This window comes from Akanthomyces muscarius, chromosome 4 (genome assembly GCF_028009165.1).
Source record: "Akanthomyces muscarius strain Ve6 chromosome 4, whole genome shotgun sequence".
Lineage (NCBI taxonomy): Eukaryota > Fungi > Ascomycota > Sordariomycetes > Hypocreales > Cordycipitaceae > Akanthomyces > Akanthomyces muscarius.
Window position 1 is genome coordinate 90,838 of NC_079244.1, and position 17,703 is coordinate 108,540.

Sequence of the window (17,703 nt, forward strand, 5' to 3'; positions counted from 1 at the left end):
AACCAAATCCCGTGTCTGAGCCCTATCTCACAACGCCTGCGGGTTGTTCTTAGCTACGGCGTGCAATGCGATTACTGCCCTCTCACACCACTGCCGGTAAATATGTCCTGAGTGTCATTTTGCAACGTACAGGGCGCCAACAAAACCTGATAAGATTCTGTTTGCCACGAGTCCGATCCAACTGCCGCCTATTGGAATGAAACACACCAGAAAGCTGACAGCTACCCACGTTCGGGCTTTTTTCTTTTTTTTTTTTTTTTTTTTTTTACGCTATATTATGTGTGCACTTGGGCCGCATCGTTGCCGTTACAAGAAGGTGGACGGTGGTGGAGCAGCTGAACTCGATAAACCTGACTAACGTTTTTATGTTGATAGAACCTTCGCTCATCGGCGGACACAAATCTTTTCCAACACGTCTATTTACCTGTCCATAGCCAATCAGTCCGTCGCCTTCTCCCCGCCCATCATTATCACCCTATGTCTCAACTCGCATTTGGGCGCAATGTGGCCGACTTCAACGTATCCGAAAAAGAATGGCTCGCCATTCACAACAAGCACTTTGATGGCCTCCACGCGAGCGCCATCGTTTTTGACTCGTCCGTTCACGCCTTCTCTTCCGCGCGAATCCTACTTGTGCAGCGTGCCGCCCGTGACAGTATGCCCCATAAGTGGGAGCTCCCTGGCGGTGCCGTTGATGGAGATGACGTGACGATTCTTGATGGCTGTGCGCGGGAGCTTCGAGAGGAAACCGGTCTGACGACTATCCGTATTTTGCGGCGCGTCACGGAGGGTGCTGGCGGCGAAGCCCTTACTGTATTTACGAATTCGAGCGGGAAAAGGATTTTCTGCAAATTTGTGTTTGAGGTGAATGTGGCGGACGGCGCGGAAATTGTGCTGGACCCGGACGAACATCAGGATTGGGTGTGGGCGTCCGAGGAAGAAGTGGTTGAGGGCAGGGTTGGAGGCGAAGATGGCAAGTTTATTCCACTAACAGCGCCGCATGTGCGACGGATTATCATGGAGGCATTCAAATTGAGGAAGGAGGACGAGGCGCAAATATAGTTATGTTATATTTCATCCAGAACTGTCATAACCACAAGTTCTCACGCCCACAGCTTGCTACGCATCGCCACAATCCGTTTCGTCGCATCATCGAACTGCGTCCTGCTTAGCCTTCCCGACTGGACACCACTCACCAGCGCTGTCCTAATTGTATCGCCCTGCGTCACATTCCGTCCGCTCGCCAGAAGCAGGTCCATACCGGCCTCGGCTGCCAATTTCGCCGTCTCCTCCGCACTGCCGAAGCCCTTGAGCGAGCCCGCCTCCATGGCGTCCGTAATCGTGACGCCTGCGAAGCCTAGCCGGCCGCGGAGCTCATCCTGTACCCACTTGTTGGAAAGACCGGCCGGGCGCCCGTCGAGCGCGGGATACACGGCCCAAGACAGCATGACGAGCTCGACGCCTGCGGCAATAGCCTGCACGTATGGAGCCTCATCGATGTGTCGGATCTCATCGAGAGACAGTTCCAGCGTCACAGGACGTTCGTCGGTGTTGGCGTCGTGCGAGGCGGCGCCCAGACCGGGAAAGTGTTTGGCCGTGGCAGCGACGCCGGCGGCTTGCTGGGCCTTGATGAACGGCACGACGGCATTGATGACTGCTTGAGAGTTATTTCCAAACGACCGACCATAAAAGTCCAAAAAATCACCAGCTTGGCGATACACGCCCAGAACTGGCGCCAGGTTCGCATTATTGTTGAACTTTTTCAACGTTGCCGCCGCACCGGCTCCTGCCGCTTTGCCCGCAGCCGCTGCGTCCGCCGACGCGCCAACCTGTTTCGCGGAGAGTTTTGGCTCATCATTCTTCATGCGGCGCACCTTTCCACCTTCCTGGTCCGTCGAGATGAAGAATTTTACATCCGCCCCGGTAGTCCTTTTTAGCAGTGCGGGCGCTGGGGAAGCGGCGTAAGCTTTCCGCAGCGTTTCCATGGAAGCGGCGGTGTTGGAGTCGACGTTCTCGCCAAACAGGATGATACCCCCTACGAGGCCGGCCCTGGTGAGCTGGACTAGCTGCGCGGGGGGCGTACTGGACGAGGGGAAGGAGTAAATGACATGCTGGCCGGCGAGGATGTCGAGATCGGAGGCGCCACGGCAGGGTTTGACTTGGGTAGCCAGGAGCAGCCCAAGAGAGACGACAGTTTCAACGAAGCGCATTTTTTATCGCAAATTGTAGATAAGAGTCTGCGATTGGACTCGCTAGAGGAACAGGTTCTTATTTAAGTTCAACTGAGTCAAATATCCTGGCATAACGCTGTAAACCCGGAGGCATCGCAGATACCCACTAGCCCATCTTACCTCTCCACCCGAGTTTTCAGCTCCGCGATGGGGACGTGCAGAATTCCAGGGAACAGAGCCCTGATCTGTAACCTTGTCATGTCATTGTTCATAGTGGTTGCATCAACGTGGCATGGCCGCCGTGTGCAGTAATACCGTCCAGATCTTGACCAAGCCTGGACGGCAGTCTTTTCGCGCGGGACCTGGCCTCTGTGCGGTAATTCAAAAAGGTCGCCATGAACGCTTCAACACAATGTGAGAGCGTCAAGGGAATACTTCGCTCATGTTCTTAATCAATGGTATACGATGATGATGCTTACATTGCACAAGGTTTCCTCGAATGTAAGCAAGATCTAATTCGGCACTTGTAGCTGCTTGACTCGTCGGCCCGTTTACATCGTTTCGCTCGCTCCACGAGGAGATCGACACGGCCTGCTGGCCTGTTACATTGCCACATTGCCAAGGGTAACGTTAGCGGGCCGGTCAGCGCCGGGAGGTTTCCGCATTTTATAGAAGTGCTCGGCGTTTCGAATCCCAACCTGTCGGAATTATTGGGCGATAAAATGCGAGCATGTCTTACACGAGAAAAAGAACATGGCAGTAATAGATATATATGTGTTCCTCTAATGCATGAGTTGGCTTAAGGAAACTCTACCGTCCGCCCCAGCGCCGTAGCCACCCAAGCCCCTAACGTCTCCCTCGCGGCATTATTGCTGCTCCAGTTCCGCGACGGATGCACTCGATTCGCCAGATGCACAAACACCGTGCCGCTCGCGCGGTCAATTACCAGCGACGTGCCCGTGAAGCCAGTGTGGCTCGCTGCCAGGAGATTCGCCATCGGCCCTGCCGTGTAGTACTGATTCAGCTCAAAACCCACGCCGTGCGCGTTGCGGTCGCCAAACCGGGCATTGAAGTTGGTAAAAATGAGGTCGACCGAGCTCTGGCTCAAGATTCGTTTGCCGCCATAAGTGCCGTTGTTGAGTATCATTTGCCCAAACTTGGCCGTCTCCAGCGCCGTTGAAAAGAGCCCCGCGTGCCCGGACACGCCCGACAGCGCCCACGCATTCTCGTCGTGTACGGTGCCGCGCACCGGTTGCGGGCGCGGCGGCTCGTACCCTGGCAGCACGCCGGCTTGAAATTCTTGCGTCGCCATGCGCCTGTAGTAAGGAAACTGGCTGCCCTCCACATTGCCGCGATTGAAAAAGGTATCTGGCATACCGATGGCAGAGGTATATTCTTTAATAACGTCGTCATGTTGTTTCCCGGTCACCGCCTCTACGACGAGCATCAATGTCATAAAGTTCAAGTCTGAGTACAAGTATTTGTCACCCGGCGCGTTGATGGGCTTGGCGGACAGGATTGCGTCGATGCGCGACGCGTAGGTTGGGAATTGCGGCGTCCACAGTCCAGCCGCGGGGTCCGCATCGAAACCGCTTGTGTGAGTCAGAAGCTGCAACAGCGTGATTTCTTGTTTTCCATTGACGCCAAACTTTGGCAGCCAGGTGACGACGGTGCCATTGAGCGTCACAAGTTCCTTGTCCAAGCAACGCAATACCGCCACCGTTGTGAATAGCTTAGTGAGGCTCGCCATGTCGTAGATGGTGTCAATAGTCGCGTCTTCTTGCGTCAACGCAGGCAGTTTGTCGCCGCTGTAGCCATTGACTGCGGCCCAGAGATTTCGCTTCCCAAAGGCAAAGTGGCTAACGATTCGGCCCTTGCACGCAATGAGTACAGTTCCGCCTGGCTCAATGGGCAGAATTTCGTTGTGTGTCGGGGCACCCCAGCTTCTGGCATTCGTAAAGTGCGATATATTGCTCACCATATCTTTCAACGGCTTTGACAACATGCCGACCGATTCTGGGGTTCCAAAGCGCAGAACATCAGAGCATGAACTCGCCGCGGCCACCGTCACCAGAGCGTGGAGAATGGTGAACAACGTGGAGATAGAGCCCTTCATGGTAATGTGTTACGACTGAGGCCAACGAACAAGATCGTGGAGCCAGAAAGAGTAAAGTACTGGTAGGAAGAGGAATAGAAATCTCGCAAGATTTCTTCGTTACCGGCAAATCGGTGTAGTTGTGAGCGCACTTACAACGTAGTAGACTGTGTGGAGTGGCGGGGTGCTCCGACGGAAGTTTATGCCGTAGTTGCACTGCGGCTGAATAGTCCTCGGAACTTGTCATCTAGCGTGCCCTTAGGTGTTGCCTGGGAATATGCTTGCATCACTCATGACGCAATTTGGAAACTGCTTCGCTACTTCTCGCTGATGCGCTCGATGGCCTTGGTTAGACGTTTTAGTAGGTCGATATATATTGCACGCGCAGACCAAGTAGCGTATCGGCGGGATTGTTCTACTATGTTTGTAGTAAATCGACCAGCTGTGATTTTAATTTTCAACCCGACTATTGACCTGTCAAATTACAAATTTTCGCAACTCGCTAATACGAACCGAAAACACTTCGATGTCGGAGACTCTCAGAAAAGTAAGGCGTGCTTGCGGCCCAAATTGCAAATAATGTCAGTCACAACCCCGCTCCGATGTATGTCGTCAACTTCAAGATATCAACATACCCCGTGCCCACAGTCCTGTCGTAATACAAACCCAGTAATTATTGCACAGATGAATGCTCTTCAAGAGAAATTTTGTTTGCTGGCGGCCCGAACAACATGCCAAGAATCGTAAATATTCCCGAATTCTTCAAGATGAACAAGAGCCCATGCAGTAGCACCAGCTCCCAAAGTGCCTGTGGATGCATCATGCGCGGCATACCCGGCGCGAGCTTCTGTGCCTTGGTTGCAATGGGCCGCATCTCTGCCTCATACTCTGCAAAGACTTGCTCAAGGGAATCTTGGCGCCGAAGAATGGCTCGGGCGAGGCTGTGTGCGCCTGTGAAAGCCAATGTCGTGCCCATGCCTGACATTGGAGACGCGCAGTACCTAATCTCCGTCAGTATACTCTACGTTTAAGCAAGTACCAGTCTTCTCTCACCCCGCATCGCCAAGAAGTACGACTCGACCGGTGCTCCATCGCTCCATCTTGATCTGCACCAAGGCGTCAAAGTAAAAGTCTTCCGCGTCAGCCATCTCCCGCAAAATCCGCTCCGTCTCCCAGCCCGCCCCCGTAAAGTATTCTTCCATCAAGGCCTTCTTCTCACTCATGTTGTTGTGCTTCTTTCCTGCCACGGGGAGCCGCGCGTCCGTGTCGTTCATGACCGTCATAAAGATGGTGGATCGCTTTCCGCAATCGTCTGGTCGGAGCATGATGGCTCTTCCTCCCGTGGCGTGAAACCACTTACGCCATTTCGTATCGTGCTCCTCCCGTGGAATACTGAAGAAGGCGCCGTACACGTTGAGACTGTGCACTGCCGTTGCCTCCTGAGCGGCGCCCCAGGCCAGCGCTCTGGTCTGGCTCTGCGAGCCGTCGGCGCCGACCACAATATCGTAGGCCTGCTTCTGCCCGCTTTTGGTGAAGGTGACCTGTGCCTTGTCGCCAATATGTTCGATGGCTGAGAGGGAGTCACCAAAGACGTAGCTGATGCCGTGGCCGCCGCTGGCCTGACACTCGTCGCTTAGTTGCATGCTTCGCTTCCAGCAGAGCTGCGCTAGCCGCCCACGTAGAATTTCAATGTCACTCGTAGGCGTCTGGATCTTGCCCGTCTTGTCTGCCGCGATAGATGCCCAAACACGGTGGTATGCGTCCACCAGCTGCACGCCTTCTTCGCCTGTGGTGGAGGCGCGCACCGCAGCCTCGAGGTCGAGTTTGCGGAGCATCTCGACGCCGTAGCCGCGAACGTCGATATTCTGCCCATATGGTCGCAGCTCAGAAGCACGTTCCAAAATTGTGATTTTCATGGTCTTTCTTTGTGCATCGGTGGCATTCACCAGAAGGAAGCTTGCTAGCGACGAACCGGCGATGCCACAGCCAACAATGAGAATGTCCATCATGCTAGGGTATGAGGATAGAAAATGTAAAGGTAGCAATTGGAGTCAGCTTCACTACCTGGGCGGTTTTCTCTTGCTTTAAGTACTCGTGTCTGTACATTTGCCTGGTGGTATTCCGCCGGTGCTGAATTGTCCGGAGTATTAGTTCGGCCTCGGAAAATCCAGCCTCGCCTCGGACACGTCGCCGTATCAGGCACCCCATACATATGAAATTCGCCTGTACCTGGTTATTTGACTGTCTATCATCAGAGCGGCGATTCTGTGCACTTTTCCGATTGAGACAAGACATGTTCTACATGCCACGGATCGAAGAATGATTTTGTGTAACATGTCGCCGATTACATGCCATATATGATCAGGTCACCAGTGCCGGAACACGTACGGAACATCCTAAAGAGACCCTTCCTTCAATATCAGCACTGTATCAAACGCTTCGGTGCGATGAGATGAGTGAAGACTATATTTTGTTCTTGCTTTGGCTGGGCTGCTACAGATGTCGCGAAAGTCAAGGGCCTACCCTGGAGGGCTTACCAATCTACATGCGCGAGGCTAATATGTTTTGCCCCTAGCCCAGAGAACCCTGTAATGTAGACCCAAGCAGTGGTCGCGGATTTCTATTGCTGGGGACAACGGCCGCCATACAACCCTTCTCAGTCTCAAGCCACAGGTTGGTGCGCTTCAGGGCCAGCACTCGATATTTCAGATACAATCCGAGCCTTCCAAACTTTGAGAAAGCTGCCTCTTTCTGCTTTGAATCGTCTTGACAGTTTTGCCCAAGTTATATCAACAGGCCCGCGCCGCAATGTGGGCTGTCCCATCAGCAGGGGCATCTGCTGGCTCGAGTGCAATATCTCGTTTGGGGCGACTCTAACGTGCACACTCTATGACCTCATTAGTGCCGATCCCTGCAGCGCTGTGGCTTGGTGTGGCTGTCGCGTCGCCAACAACTAGGGGAGATGCGAAAGATGAGCTGTTTCAGACTCGGATGCGATTCTGCCTCTTAACACGGGGTCAATGATTGAGGAGTAGCTGGGCAGCCACGGGTAACAATGAGTCGGTGAGCAAAGCACTTGTGCAAAGCGCGGCATCTCCCATCGGTAGAGGCGGCGAGGTCTTCAATGTCGTCCACGGGCCTATCAGATACGTCAACGCCAAGTATCCTACCGCGGAAATCATTGGGCGAGTAGTCTTGCAGATTCTGGAAACGCTAGAAAATGGACTGGCTTGAGAGTTTCAGCGGCCGTGCCGAGTTGCGAGTGAGGGAGCAAGCGTGTGCGTGTGCAGCAGCCTGTTGTGTGCGGCGCGCGCATGGTCGTCAGCGGGACTAGCGGTCACCATGTGTGTGAGTGTGAGTGGGTAGCAGTTTTCTTCCATTGTGGGAACAATTAAAAAGGACTGATTGACCGTGCAGCGTGAGACGTTGGGCGCAGGCGGGTGATCCTTGGCAGGGCAAGCCGTCATGCGAGCAACGAGGTGGAGCTATCAGTATTCATACAAGTCGCATGATCCAACAGCGGTTATGTGAGCAGACTCATTATTAGGCGACTATACACAAGGCATGTCATGCAAGTCCTAGCTCTATGGAGCAAGCCGGTATGCCCGCATATAGGTTACTAAGGGTCAGGTCGGCCGAGCCATATTCTCCGGACAGGAATTTGGCACCTGCATTTGGTGTCTTGGAGATTTATGCGGGCGATGTGCGGCCGGGAGACGCGGATGATGTGGGTTTCTCCTAGGAAAGGCTCGCGACCGGCGCCGGTTCGGAGAGCGGGGACGGGCCAAAGCGAAGAAAGCCGGCAGAGAAAAGAAATGTCGGATGGCCTGACAGGGCGGGCAGTGGGCTGCTCCATGGAATCAAATCATTCCAAGCAGGCCATGGCAGGTTGGAGGTGTCATGGGCAGTGGATGGTCCGCGGAGATGTCCAGCAAATGCGGGAGTGGCAATTCGACCAAGGAGGGTTTTTGCCGTGCGTGATACCCCAGAGAATGGAGAGACATTGATTCCATCGACGACGGGCGTATGAAATTGAATGCAATGGTAAAAAAGAAAAGGTTTCTGTGGTCTTGAGGCGTCTGCGCAGCCTATTATTAGCTGGCAGACCAGGACAAGAGGACCAGCCCAGTGAAGCTGCGAGCAAGAAACCCAAGTGGAGCGCGAGCCAGCTGCGATTCCGTCATGCATCCGTCAGAGGAGAACCCAAACGCCGATCTGGAAAGGGGCCAACGTTGGGGCGTGCGCTCGCTCATGCTGAGTATTCTGGAGATGGGTGCCAAGTGCTAAGTGCCAATGCTTGAGCGATATGTGCTTTGTGGATGCTGGGACGCTCGCACTGGGCAGGAGGATCGGAAGCGATGGGCCGCTCCAACCGAGCAGCGCCAGCTGAGGTGGCCATTTTTAGTGACTGAAGATGATGTCGTAGATGAAACCGAGCATGGTTTCGCCGGCGGATGAAGCGACGACGAATTACGTCGATGAAGGCGATGATGGTTGAGGCAGGCGGCCATCGGCTTGTGCGCGAGCAGGAGAGATGACACTAGGTAGCATACTTATCGGAGCTCCAGGGCCTTTTGGGGCCTAGAACGGTGGTCTACAGCAGGTACAAGTGCGCTGTATCGGCTTTTCGGGGCGCTGGCTGGTGGCTGGCTGCAGTGGAGTCGCCGCCTGGAGCCAACCGGGTGCGTGAAGCGGCATCGTCGGATTGTCCACCCTGAGCAATACTGGTATTGCCCTGCATCCCCGATCCTGGTTCCGAAACGAAGCCCGGCTCTGTCCCTCTTATTAGGCATTTACTATGCTTGGATGCCCATAAGCAGCGACTCGGGTTGCATAATAATAACACAACGGCCTCGACACCCATTGAGCGAAAATCAATTAAGAGAAAAATTCAGCATCAGCAGCAATTACAGAATACAGAAAGCATGACTACCCGCCACATCTAGCGCCACACTAGCCCCGACTTTTACACCTCTCTCTCGCTCTTCTCCATCAGCTAAATTTACGACGCTGTCTCCTGCCCTTTCCACTTTGCTCACTCCAGTCGAGTCATCCATCTCAGAACGAAAGAAAGTCTCGACCGGTTTTCCCGTCTCGTCGTTTTGCATCTCGTCTTTTTATTTTTCTATTTCTCTTCGCCCGCCCCCCACCAATCTCTCTCCCCCTTAAGGCATTCTCACACTTTGAAACCCTCCTGTCGATCTTGCAGCATTATCAACAACAAAACTCAGGATGCCAACAACGGCTTCTGACTCTTAAATCTGCGTCATCTCGGGCGACACCTGCGCTGCCCGCCCGTCCCGCTACCCTCTTGTCCATTTGCGCAAAGCTGGACCCCATTCCGCCTCGAGCCTCTCCGCCCCCGGTCAGCCTCGGTCACACGCTCGCTCGCTCCCATTCTCACGCAATTCGAGATCAACACTCGTGAAGATCCGGGCATGAGACATTGTTAAGCATTTGTTACCGCATACCTATCGCTGGCTTGCCCTAATCCAATTGCCGACACTACCTACGTCCTGGCCCCACGCTCGATAGCTCTTGCCCTGCCACACCATTCTGCACCATCGCTTGGCTGTCGCATTCGTGCTCTCTCTAGCATTGAGGAGCAACTCCTTGGTACCTGGCACCAGGTAAGCTATATTCGTTCTACCTTGATTTTCTGCCGTCGAAGACCCCATGCCTTGCCATGCACGACCTCTTTGCACAGCCACAGCCTCTGACGGGTCATCTCATTCCCCATCACTACCGTCTACTATCCATCATGCCGTGGGATTTTCACCTCACGCACTCTTACCAACTTTCCCACCTCTGCGCTCATTTATGCCCACACACACCTCGCCCGCAACGCAGACCCCGGCAACTGGTCCACCGCAGTAAAGGTGATGATGCACTGGTAGTCCATCCCGACAAGTTTTAGACAATCTCGATCGCTTGTTTTCATGCAGCCCGCCTGCCACATCTTGCCTTGCTTTGCAACTTTCCACCCGCCCTTGACCCAAGCCTGCCCAGTATCACCACAGCTGTGGTTGTGGCTGTGCTTTAACCATCTTCCTTCATTATTCGCTCGCTCGCTTTGCTTGCCTCGCCTGCTGCGACCTTGATCGTTACTACGCCTCGTCCGTTGCAACCCCCACACCCTCAAGCCCCTTGCACGCTATCCCACCTTTTCGTGGCGCTGATCTTGCTGGGCAAGAGTCCTCCCCCAAGTCGTGTCATGGCGCTTTCCCCGCTATAGCCGTTGCATTTGCTTTGGGCGCGCCGTTTGCTTGAAAGATAACCCCAGCCTATTTGACCTTTTGCGCCCCTAGACGCGTCACTCTTCCACCTCATCTTTTCCCAGCTCCTTCAATTCGTTCGCCGAATGTTGGGCAGCTATTCTTATAGCCTCAACTACATAGTCCTGGTGCAGGCGTTAACATGACTGAACCCAGGTCCCGACCTTGTCAACGCTCCAGTCCTTGGATAATCGCTGAGAGCGGCAATATTTTCTATCGTCCAGATTGGCTTCATCCTACCAACTCTGCCACCTCAACCGAGCGCTTTCCCGCACCATTAATTGGTCCTCGCCGAACCCGTCCTCAAGCCATCCATATTCTCTCTTACCCCTCAGGCTATATACCTCGCGATCTTCGCCCACCTCCAAAGTCATTCAGTCTCAGAATCCGGCGACAGAGACAACAAGTGAAGCCTACTCGCAAAATCGAACGGCGAATCCTTCTTCGCAGATTATCCAGTTCAGAATCTGCATGTTGTCGTCAGACGCCGACCCCCCCATCCAGCAAACAACTCAATACAGCAGCTGCCACCGAGAGGCTGCGCCTGTCGTGGACTACCAGCCAATCCGCCAATTTTGTGCAGCAGGACCAACTTGCTCACATACCAGAGCCTAGCTCGGCATCGAGCTCTGCTTCGAGCATCACCGAAGAAGCTGCTAGTACACCACGCGCAATGACGTCACGCCGCAGAGGCACCGACACAGCTGCTTATCGCTTACCTGCTGATACCGGCTACTTCTCTTCCAGGATGATGAACAAGTCAGCCATGACCTCCGTCACAGAACTACCCAAACCCGTCGCATCGGGTAGTGGCGTAACCTGCTCCATTTTGCTCGGCGAGCAAAATGTCTTTCTGTACGGCTTCGAACACGACAACCATTCACGGATGGAGCACCGGAGCGGCACGGCGCTTCTACGAGGCCGTTTGCGACTCAATGTCACGAAAAACGTCAAGATTAAGGCTGTCCAGCTCAAATTGCTTGGCCGTGCTCGCACCGAGTGGCCAGAGGGCATTCCTCCCCTTAAACAAGATCTGTTCGAGGAGGAAAGCTTGAGAACGCAAGTCTTGACTTTCTTCAACGCGATGAACGAAGGATGGGAAAACGAGTACGGAAATCAATGCACATATTCCTTAAAATCAAGTTCCAACAACTCGAGCAACACGAACCTCGCTATGCCTACAAACCAGTCACACCGCGCCGGCCTGACCTCGAAGGAATTGAAACGTTTGTCTCTGCAAACCGTGCAATCGCGCAGTTTCGGTAAGAACGACTACAGCGTCGCTTCCGCAACACAGGCAAAAGGCTACAAGGTCTTTTACCCTGGCACCTACGACTACTCGTTCGAGCTCCCCATTGACTATCACCAACTCGAGACGGCCAAGCTACAGTACGGTTCTGTCAAGTGGGAGCTGCACGCTACTGTTGACCGTGCCGGCGCATTCAAACCTAATCTCCATGGCGTCAAGGAAGTTTCTATTGTGCGATTGCCCGATCAAATGTCGCAAGAAATGTCTGAACCCATCTCTATAAGTAGGCAATGGGAGAATCAGCTCCACTACGACATTGTCATCTCCGGCAAGAGCTTTCCCATTGGCTCCAAGATCCCCATAGCATTCAAGTTGACGCCACTCGACAAGGTTCATATCCACAAACTCAAGGTCTTTCTCACCGAGTCCACCGAGTACTGGACCAACGACAAGCGCGTTACGCGCAAAGATCCTGGTCGAAAGATTCTCCTTCTCGAAAAGGTTGCTGGAAAACCCCTCGACTCTCATTGGCGCAACTCGTCCGTGCGAACCGTCCGCGGTGGCGAGCTTACGCCTCAACAGCGAAATGAAGCTAGAGAAACAGCTCGCAGGCGCCGCATCGCCGATGCGTCGAGACGACGCGTGCCTCCCGAGCCTTTGCCCGAGCCGACAGATAACCTCCTCGGCGAGCTGGAGCTTGGGCTTGAAAACATGTGGGGTGCTACCGAGATTGAAGCCAACGTCCAGATACCGACATGCGAAATGATGGCCAAGAACAAAGATTTGCGACTCCATCCTGACTGTAGCTGGAAGAATGTCAATGTCTACCACTGGATCAAAGTCGTCATGCGTATTAGCCGTCTCGACCCCGACGACCCGTCCGGCACAAAGCGTCGCCATTTCGAGATCAGTATCGACTCGCCCTTTACCGTTCTTGACTGCCGCGCAACACAGGCCAACACATACCTGCCCTCGTACGCGGGACCTGCCACCACGCCCGATGTGTATCATGCGTCTTGCGGATGTCCTGATGCTCACATTGTCGCTACCGATGCGTCGCCTACCGCCTCATCGATTGCGCTCGCGCCGGCTGATAGCGAGGCAGCTTCCGTGACTGATCTTCTCCCCGCCGCGCCTCGCGCCGCTCATGTTCATCAATCGGCTCATGAGCCCACAAGTGGCAACACCAGTCCTACGCGAGCTTCCGTCGACGCTCCTGTCGATCGCAGCTCTCGCCCCATTCACCTCTTGCGTGCACCGAGCTTCAATCCCCCAGGCTTCGACGAGGATACAGCCCCGCCCCCGATGCTTGTCGACCGCGGCAGTGATGCGGCTGGTACGCCGGCCATGACGCCGCCCCCGACGTACGATACCGTAGTGGGCACGCCCTCTGTCGACGGGCTTGCCGACTACTTTGTGCGTCTCGCCGATGCCGGCTTCGAGGACAATGACGACTCTGGCTCCGAAGGTGACGAGGCACCACCGCGTATCCTGGAGCGATCCGGGCGTGTCAACGTGGCTCATCCGCGAACGCCTGGTGGACGCATGCCCAGTCGAAGCTTGGAAATCTCTCGACCGCCGATGAACTTGAACATTGAAAACTTGGCAAAGCGTCGAAACGCGGCAGCCTCGAACGCGGCAGCTTAACCGATTTGTCACATTTCTTGACTGGTTATTTTTCTTTCTTTACTTGGATACCACTTTTCCCGTCGCTAAGTCATATGGATTTTGCATTACGGCCGCATGGACAGGCAGCAACCAGGCCAGGGCTGAAATTCTTTTGCATCGGGACTGAATCGTGGAGTATGGGAAACCGCGACATGGTCACTATCGCGAGAGCGTCATGAGAGATGGTTTCGATGTGACGAGCACAACAGTTTCTTTGCGGCATTTTGTGAGGCCTTTTTTTTGGTTTACAGCTGGCGTTTTAGATCATACAGCCCGCGGTGGGCATATACCAGATTTCTCTGTTTTGATGGTGGAAGAACTACTTTTTTAAATGATGACTGAAGCGGGGCACGCGTCCTTGTAGTACAGCGACTCTGAGAAAGCGATTGAGAGATGATACTTGCCTGCATCCATGGCGATGCTCATTCAAAGGGACCGCAGCAGGAGGGAGATAATTTATCACCTAACAATTATGAATATTCTAGCTCGCTCAAAACTGTGTGTGTAAGAAAGTATGTAGCATCAAGTACTGCGATAATTAGAATAGAGTTGCTTTGACTTTTTGCGTAGAACAAACTGTCCTCACAACCGTAAGCCCCGTCGGACATTTCCGCGGCGACCGGCACGGGACCCCCGTAAGCGCGATTTCGTTGTTACAGAACCTAGATAGCAACACAACACCACGCCGACAACTATCTGTACCACGAAGCTACAAAATACTCACCAAGCCAGAGGCAGCAATTCGTCACCACTTCTGCCGCCCAAATTGAGACGATGGGGGAAACGTACGACCCCACCTTTAGCTTGCCGCGGATCCTGTGCCTCCATGGCGGCGGCACCAACGCCTCCATCTTCAAGATTCAATGCCGCAAAATCGCCGAGGACCTCAAGGGCGAGTACCGTCTCGTCTACGTTGAGGCCCCATTTCCTTCAGAGGCCGGCCCAGATGTCATGCAAGTCTTTGCAAAGGCCGGCCCGTTTAAGAGGTGGCTGCGCTTCGGCCCAGCTCACCCGGCCATCACGGCGCAAAAGGCGGTCACTCGACTCGACCAGGCCATCGAGGCGGCCATGGCGGATGATGATGATCGCGGTGGATGCGGTGCTTGGACGGGGCTGCTAGGGTTCAGCCAAGGCGCAAAAATGTGCGCGAGCCTGCTATACCGGCAGCAGAACCGGGCGACCGATGCCGCTACCGTTGCGGCCGATCGCGCGTCGCCGTTTAGGTTCGGCGTGCTGATTGCCGGACGGGGACCGATCGTGTCACTCGAACCGGAGAGGGTGGCGAATGAGTCGCTGCCTAGCGCGGCGGACTTTTCGTCTACGAAGGAAAATGGGCCAAACCGGATGCATGTGTTGAGGATGCCAACAATTCATATGCATGGGTTGAAGGACCCCGGGTTGGAGGAGCATAGGAAATTATATAATGAGTACTGCGATCCGGAGACGAGATCGCTGATTGAGTGGGATGCTGGACATCGCTTGCCAGTAAGACCGGATGATGTGGCGCCGCTGGTGAAGGAAATACGTAGGGTGGCACTTGAAACGGCGACAAATAAATGAGTGAAGGGCGAAAGAGGCCAGCGGCATACGTACAGAGCATAGAAGAGTCCACATATAGATTGAAGACGCTTTTTTTTCTACTCACTCTGATATTTAGATTCCATCAAGAGGGGTATATCATCAACTCTAATAAGAATTTCAGGTGTGTTCATTGGCTTGTGTGTTGGCCCAATCCGGCCAAGGGCATTGTCAAGCCCGGGGAACTGCATTATTCCATTTCTTAATTATCAATCGGCGCCATTCCCAACTCATCCAAGAAGTTCGAGATACCGAGAAACTCGACAAAACTCTGGTTTGCATCGTTGCATGCCCGAAGGCCGCCCAGTGTGTGCAAAAACCGCGCCAGAGACTGCTGCGCTGGCATCGCAGACATGTTGGCACAGAGAAAGTCCGCATTAAGGCGAAATATGATCGTCAGGAGCGGATGCAGCTAGAAAATCGTTAGTAGGAAATTATAGAATCTGCGAGGGCTTTACGTCTTACCCGAGAATAATGGAAATTGGTCAGTTCTCCAGCAACGTCCACGATGCGCTCCGCAGCAACCAACGCTCGGCTTTGGCTCTCTACCAGCTTATCCATGGAAACTGAAGGATCCGTCATATTGGCTTGGCTAATCCGGCGATAAAACAAAATAACCGACAATTGCGCTAGTACATTTGCTAGAATAAGCATCGGATCGGGACTGCTCGCAGAGGGTGGGTCGTAGTTCCAGATGAAGAGCATTCGAGGCGGGAATCCGTCAGCCATGGTTCCCTGGCACGGATCCCAACTCGATAGAGTGTCTTCGCTGATTACTGATATGCCACTACATCGCGATTGAGTATGGCTCTGCGAGCATATCGTGGCGAATATAATACTTTCGCTGAAGGGCGACCGTGGCTGCGGGATTGGCTCCATGATGGCGTCCACCAAAAAATCAGTCTGGGCAGGCTGTTCACTCTGAAAGTCTGACTCTGGTATGGGTAATCTCGTGTGAATCTTAATACCAAGGTTAGAAGACGCTATGGAGTGGAAACGGTAAAGTACTTGCAATGTTTTCTCTCAATGTCACTGACCAATTGCCGCGGACGGCAAACAGGTTGTCCAGCAAATACGCCATCCAAAATGCTCGACGGCACTCTTCCTTTTCGGTCAAGTCATGTTGATCAAGAAATGGATTCTGTGACCCTCCATCCACTTCATGCAGCCTCATCAGTTGCACCATACGAAACGCTCTGCCAGCGCTCATCCATGCCATGTCGTAGAATCCTCTCATCGACTCATACGTAGAAACCAAAATGATCGCTTGCACAAGTTCCATGTCTTGGGTAGTTGCAATGTCAGCATCGCTCGCTTTTGAAGAGAGTTCGACGGCTCGTTTCGCCGCCCCGTAGAGCCTCTCGTGTGTAGAGTGGCTCTGAGGAGAGACCAAAGATGCCAGCATCCACACAGCATATTGAAGAGCCTTTTGAGGCATAGATTTTCCGTCATGTCGTGACCATGAAAGGTAACGACGTTGATGAAGAATCGGTACTGAAGGTTGTATACGATCAAAGTATAGTTGATCACTGTGCGAGATTCGTCAGCATAGTTCACAAAGACAGCAGAGTCAACTTACAGTTCCGCCTGATGTGAATGGGAAAGCTTTATCTCGCCCTCTGAATCAAAGGTAGTAGGCTCGTAAATGAAGCTTTCCGGGCTGTCGGGCGACATGAGGCTCTCGGGAACAGCTTGACAGATGTCTGGTTGGGTCTGCTCTGGAAAATAAATTCCAAGATCTAGTGGTGGCATAGTGTTTGAAGCAAACATATTGTGAGAGTACTGCGACATAAGATTCTGAATGTAGGCACTTTGTACAGGAACTGGGCTCATCGCTGCAGACGCTGAAGCCCCCTTCTCGCTTGAGCAGTCATCGAAGATGCTCCAGTCAGGATCTTGGGATGTAAGTCGGCTCTCGAGCAGCGCTTTAATAAGGTCAGCATGGTCTCATGTTCTTTGCCCTGCGTCTTCTGCCCATGCAAACTTTCAACATTGGCTTTGGAGCATGGACGAGTAACACCAACTGACCAATTCTATTTCTGAGTGCTTGAAGATATCCCTTTTTGGGTCCTCTCGGAGCCTTTTCTGTGACGATTTCGCATTGAACGCCTGATTGAACACATACGCTGCACTTCGGCCGTACTCCATCACACCGAAGTTTTCGTCTTCTGCATTCTGAACAAGCTGTACCTGGCCGTTGCCTCGACGGACGAGACTTGGGTGCTGTACTCGGTGCTTCTTGCGATCCTCGGCCCATTATGTCGGTGATGTTCTGGTGATGTGTTGATTGCACCTATAAGTGGTTGGTGTTGTTATTGTCGCTGTTTGACAGAAGTATCCTTGAAGACCTTGAATTCGGGCAACACATCATGGGGGCTGAAAGTCTGTCTTTCAGCTGCTCCAAGTGACTTGACCGGATATTGTTATAGAAGCTGCCAAGCTGCGTTCCAGATTACCAGGGTGTTGATGGGGTCTAGCTTCTGTGACGTGTCGCTAGTAACAATACTTATACATGGCGTTGCTGGTGGCGGGATAACCGCCCCTCCCGGGCTAGGCCAGAATGATTCCATGCCTGATCTACAAAGCAACATAACGTCACGTCTTGGCCTAGAAACACCCTCAGATCGATGGAGTGTGGATCTTTTGGGGCCATGGTTCGCTTATGCT

General features: G+C 53.4%; 7 protein-coding genes across 9 annotated transcripts; 3 read left to right on the forward strand and 4 right to left on the reverse strand.

Annotated features, from left to right (window-relative positions):
• Positions 1-477: 477 nt before the first annotated feature.
• Positions 478-1,062, forward strand: LMH87_010657 (uncharacterized protein; the record flags this gene model as incomplete). Its single annotated transcript, XM_056199667.1, has 1 exon — positions 478-1,062. One exon carries the CDS (start codon positions 478-480, stop codon positions 1,060-1,062), a length of 585 nt encoding a protein of 194 aa, XP_056051593.1.
• Positions 1,063-1,103: 41 nt separating this feature from the next.
• On the reverse strand, positions 1,104-2,210 carry LMH87_010658 (uncharacterized protein; the record flags this gene model as incomplete). Of its 2 annotated transcripts, XM_056199668.1 has the most annotated exons (2): positions 1,104-1,625; positions 1,685-1,747. In XM_056199668.1, 2 exons carry the CDS (start codon positions 1,745-1,747, stop codon positions 1,104-1,106), a joined length of 585 nt encoding a protein of 194 aa, XP_056051594.1. The 2 variants fall into 2 exon arrangements, with proteins under 2 accessions (XP_056051594.1, XP_056051595.1); XM_056199669.1 differs by having other exon boundaries at positions 1,104-2,210.
• A 760-nt stretch (positions 2,211-2,970) lies between these two features.
• LMH87_010659 (uncharacterized protein) lies at positions 2,971-4,287 on the reverse strand (the record flags this gene model as incomplete). The annotated part of the gene is made up of 1 exon (XM_056199670.1): positions 2,971-4,287. One exon carries the CDS (start codon positions 4,285-4,287, stop codon positions 2,971-2,973), a length of 1,317 nt encoding a protein of 438 aa, XP_056051596.1.
• Positions 4,288-4,768: 481 nt separating this feature from the next.
• On the reverse strand, positions 4,769-6,275 carry LMH87_010660 (uncharacterized protein; the record flags this gene model as incomplete). The annotated part of the gene is made up of 4 exons (XM_056199672.1): positions 4,769-4,823; positions 4,902-4,916; positions 4,995-5,267; positions 5,320-6,275. 4 exons carry the CDS (start codon positions 6,273-6,275, stop codon positions 4,769-4,771), a joined length of 1,299 nt encoding a protein of 432 aa, XP_056051597.1.
• A 4,939-nt stretch (positions 6,276-11,214) lies between these two features.
• Positions 11,215-13,437, forward strand: LMH87_010661 (uncharacterized protein; the record flags this gene model as incomplete). 2 transcript variants are annotated; one of them, XM_056199673.1, is made up of 2 exons in its annotated part: positions 11,215-13,154; positions 13,259-13,262. In XM_056199673.1, the coding sequence occupies 2 exons, from the start codon at positions 11,215-11,217 to the stop codon at positions 13,260-13,262; spliced, it is 1,944 nt and encodes a 647-aa protein (XP_056051598.1). The 2 variants fall into 2 exon arrangements, with proteins under 2 accessions (XP_056051598.1, XP_056051599.1); XM_056199674.1 differs by having other exon boundaries at positions 11,215-13,437.
• Positions 13,438-14,232: 795 nt separating this feature from the next.
• LMH87_010662 (uncharacterized protein) lies at positions 14,233-15,018 on the forward strand (the record flags this gene model as incomplete). Its single annotated transcript, XM_056199675.1, has 1 exon — positions 14,233-15,018. One exon carries the CDS (start codon positions 14,233-14,235, stop codon positions 15,016-15,018), a length of 786 nt encoding a protein of 261 aa, XP_056051600.1.
• Positions 15,019-15,238: 220 nt separating this feature from the next.
• Positions 15,239-17,293, reverse strand: LMH87_010663 (uncharacterized protein; the record flags this gene model as incomplete). Its single annotated transcript, XM_056199676.1, has 6 exons — positions 15,239-15,448; positions 15,502-15,996; positions 16,049-16,565; positions 16,616-16,961; positions 17,065-17,145; positions 17,248-17,293. The coding sequence occupies 6 exons, from the start codon at positions 17,291-17,293 to the stop codon at positions 15,239-15,241; spliced, it is 1,695 nt and encodes a 564-aa protein (XP_056051601.1).
• Between the last annotated feature and the right edge of the window lie 410 nt (positions 17,294-17,703).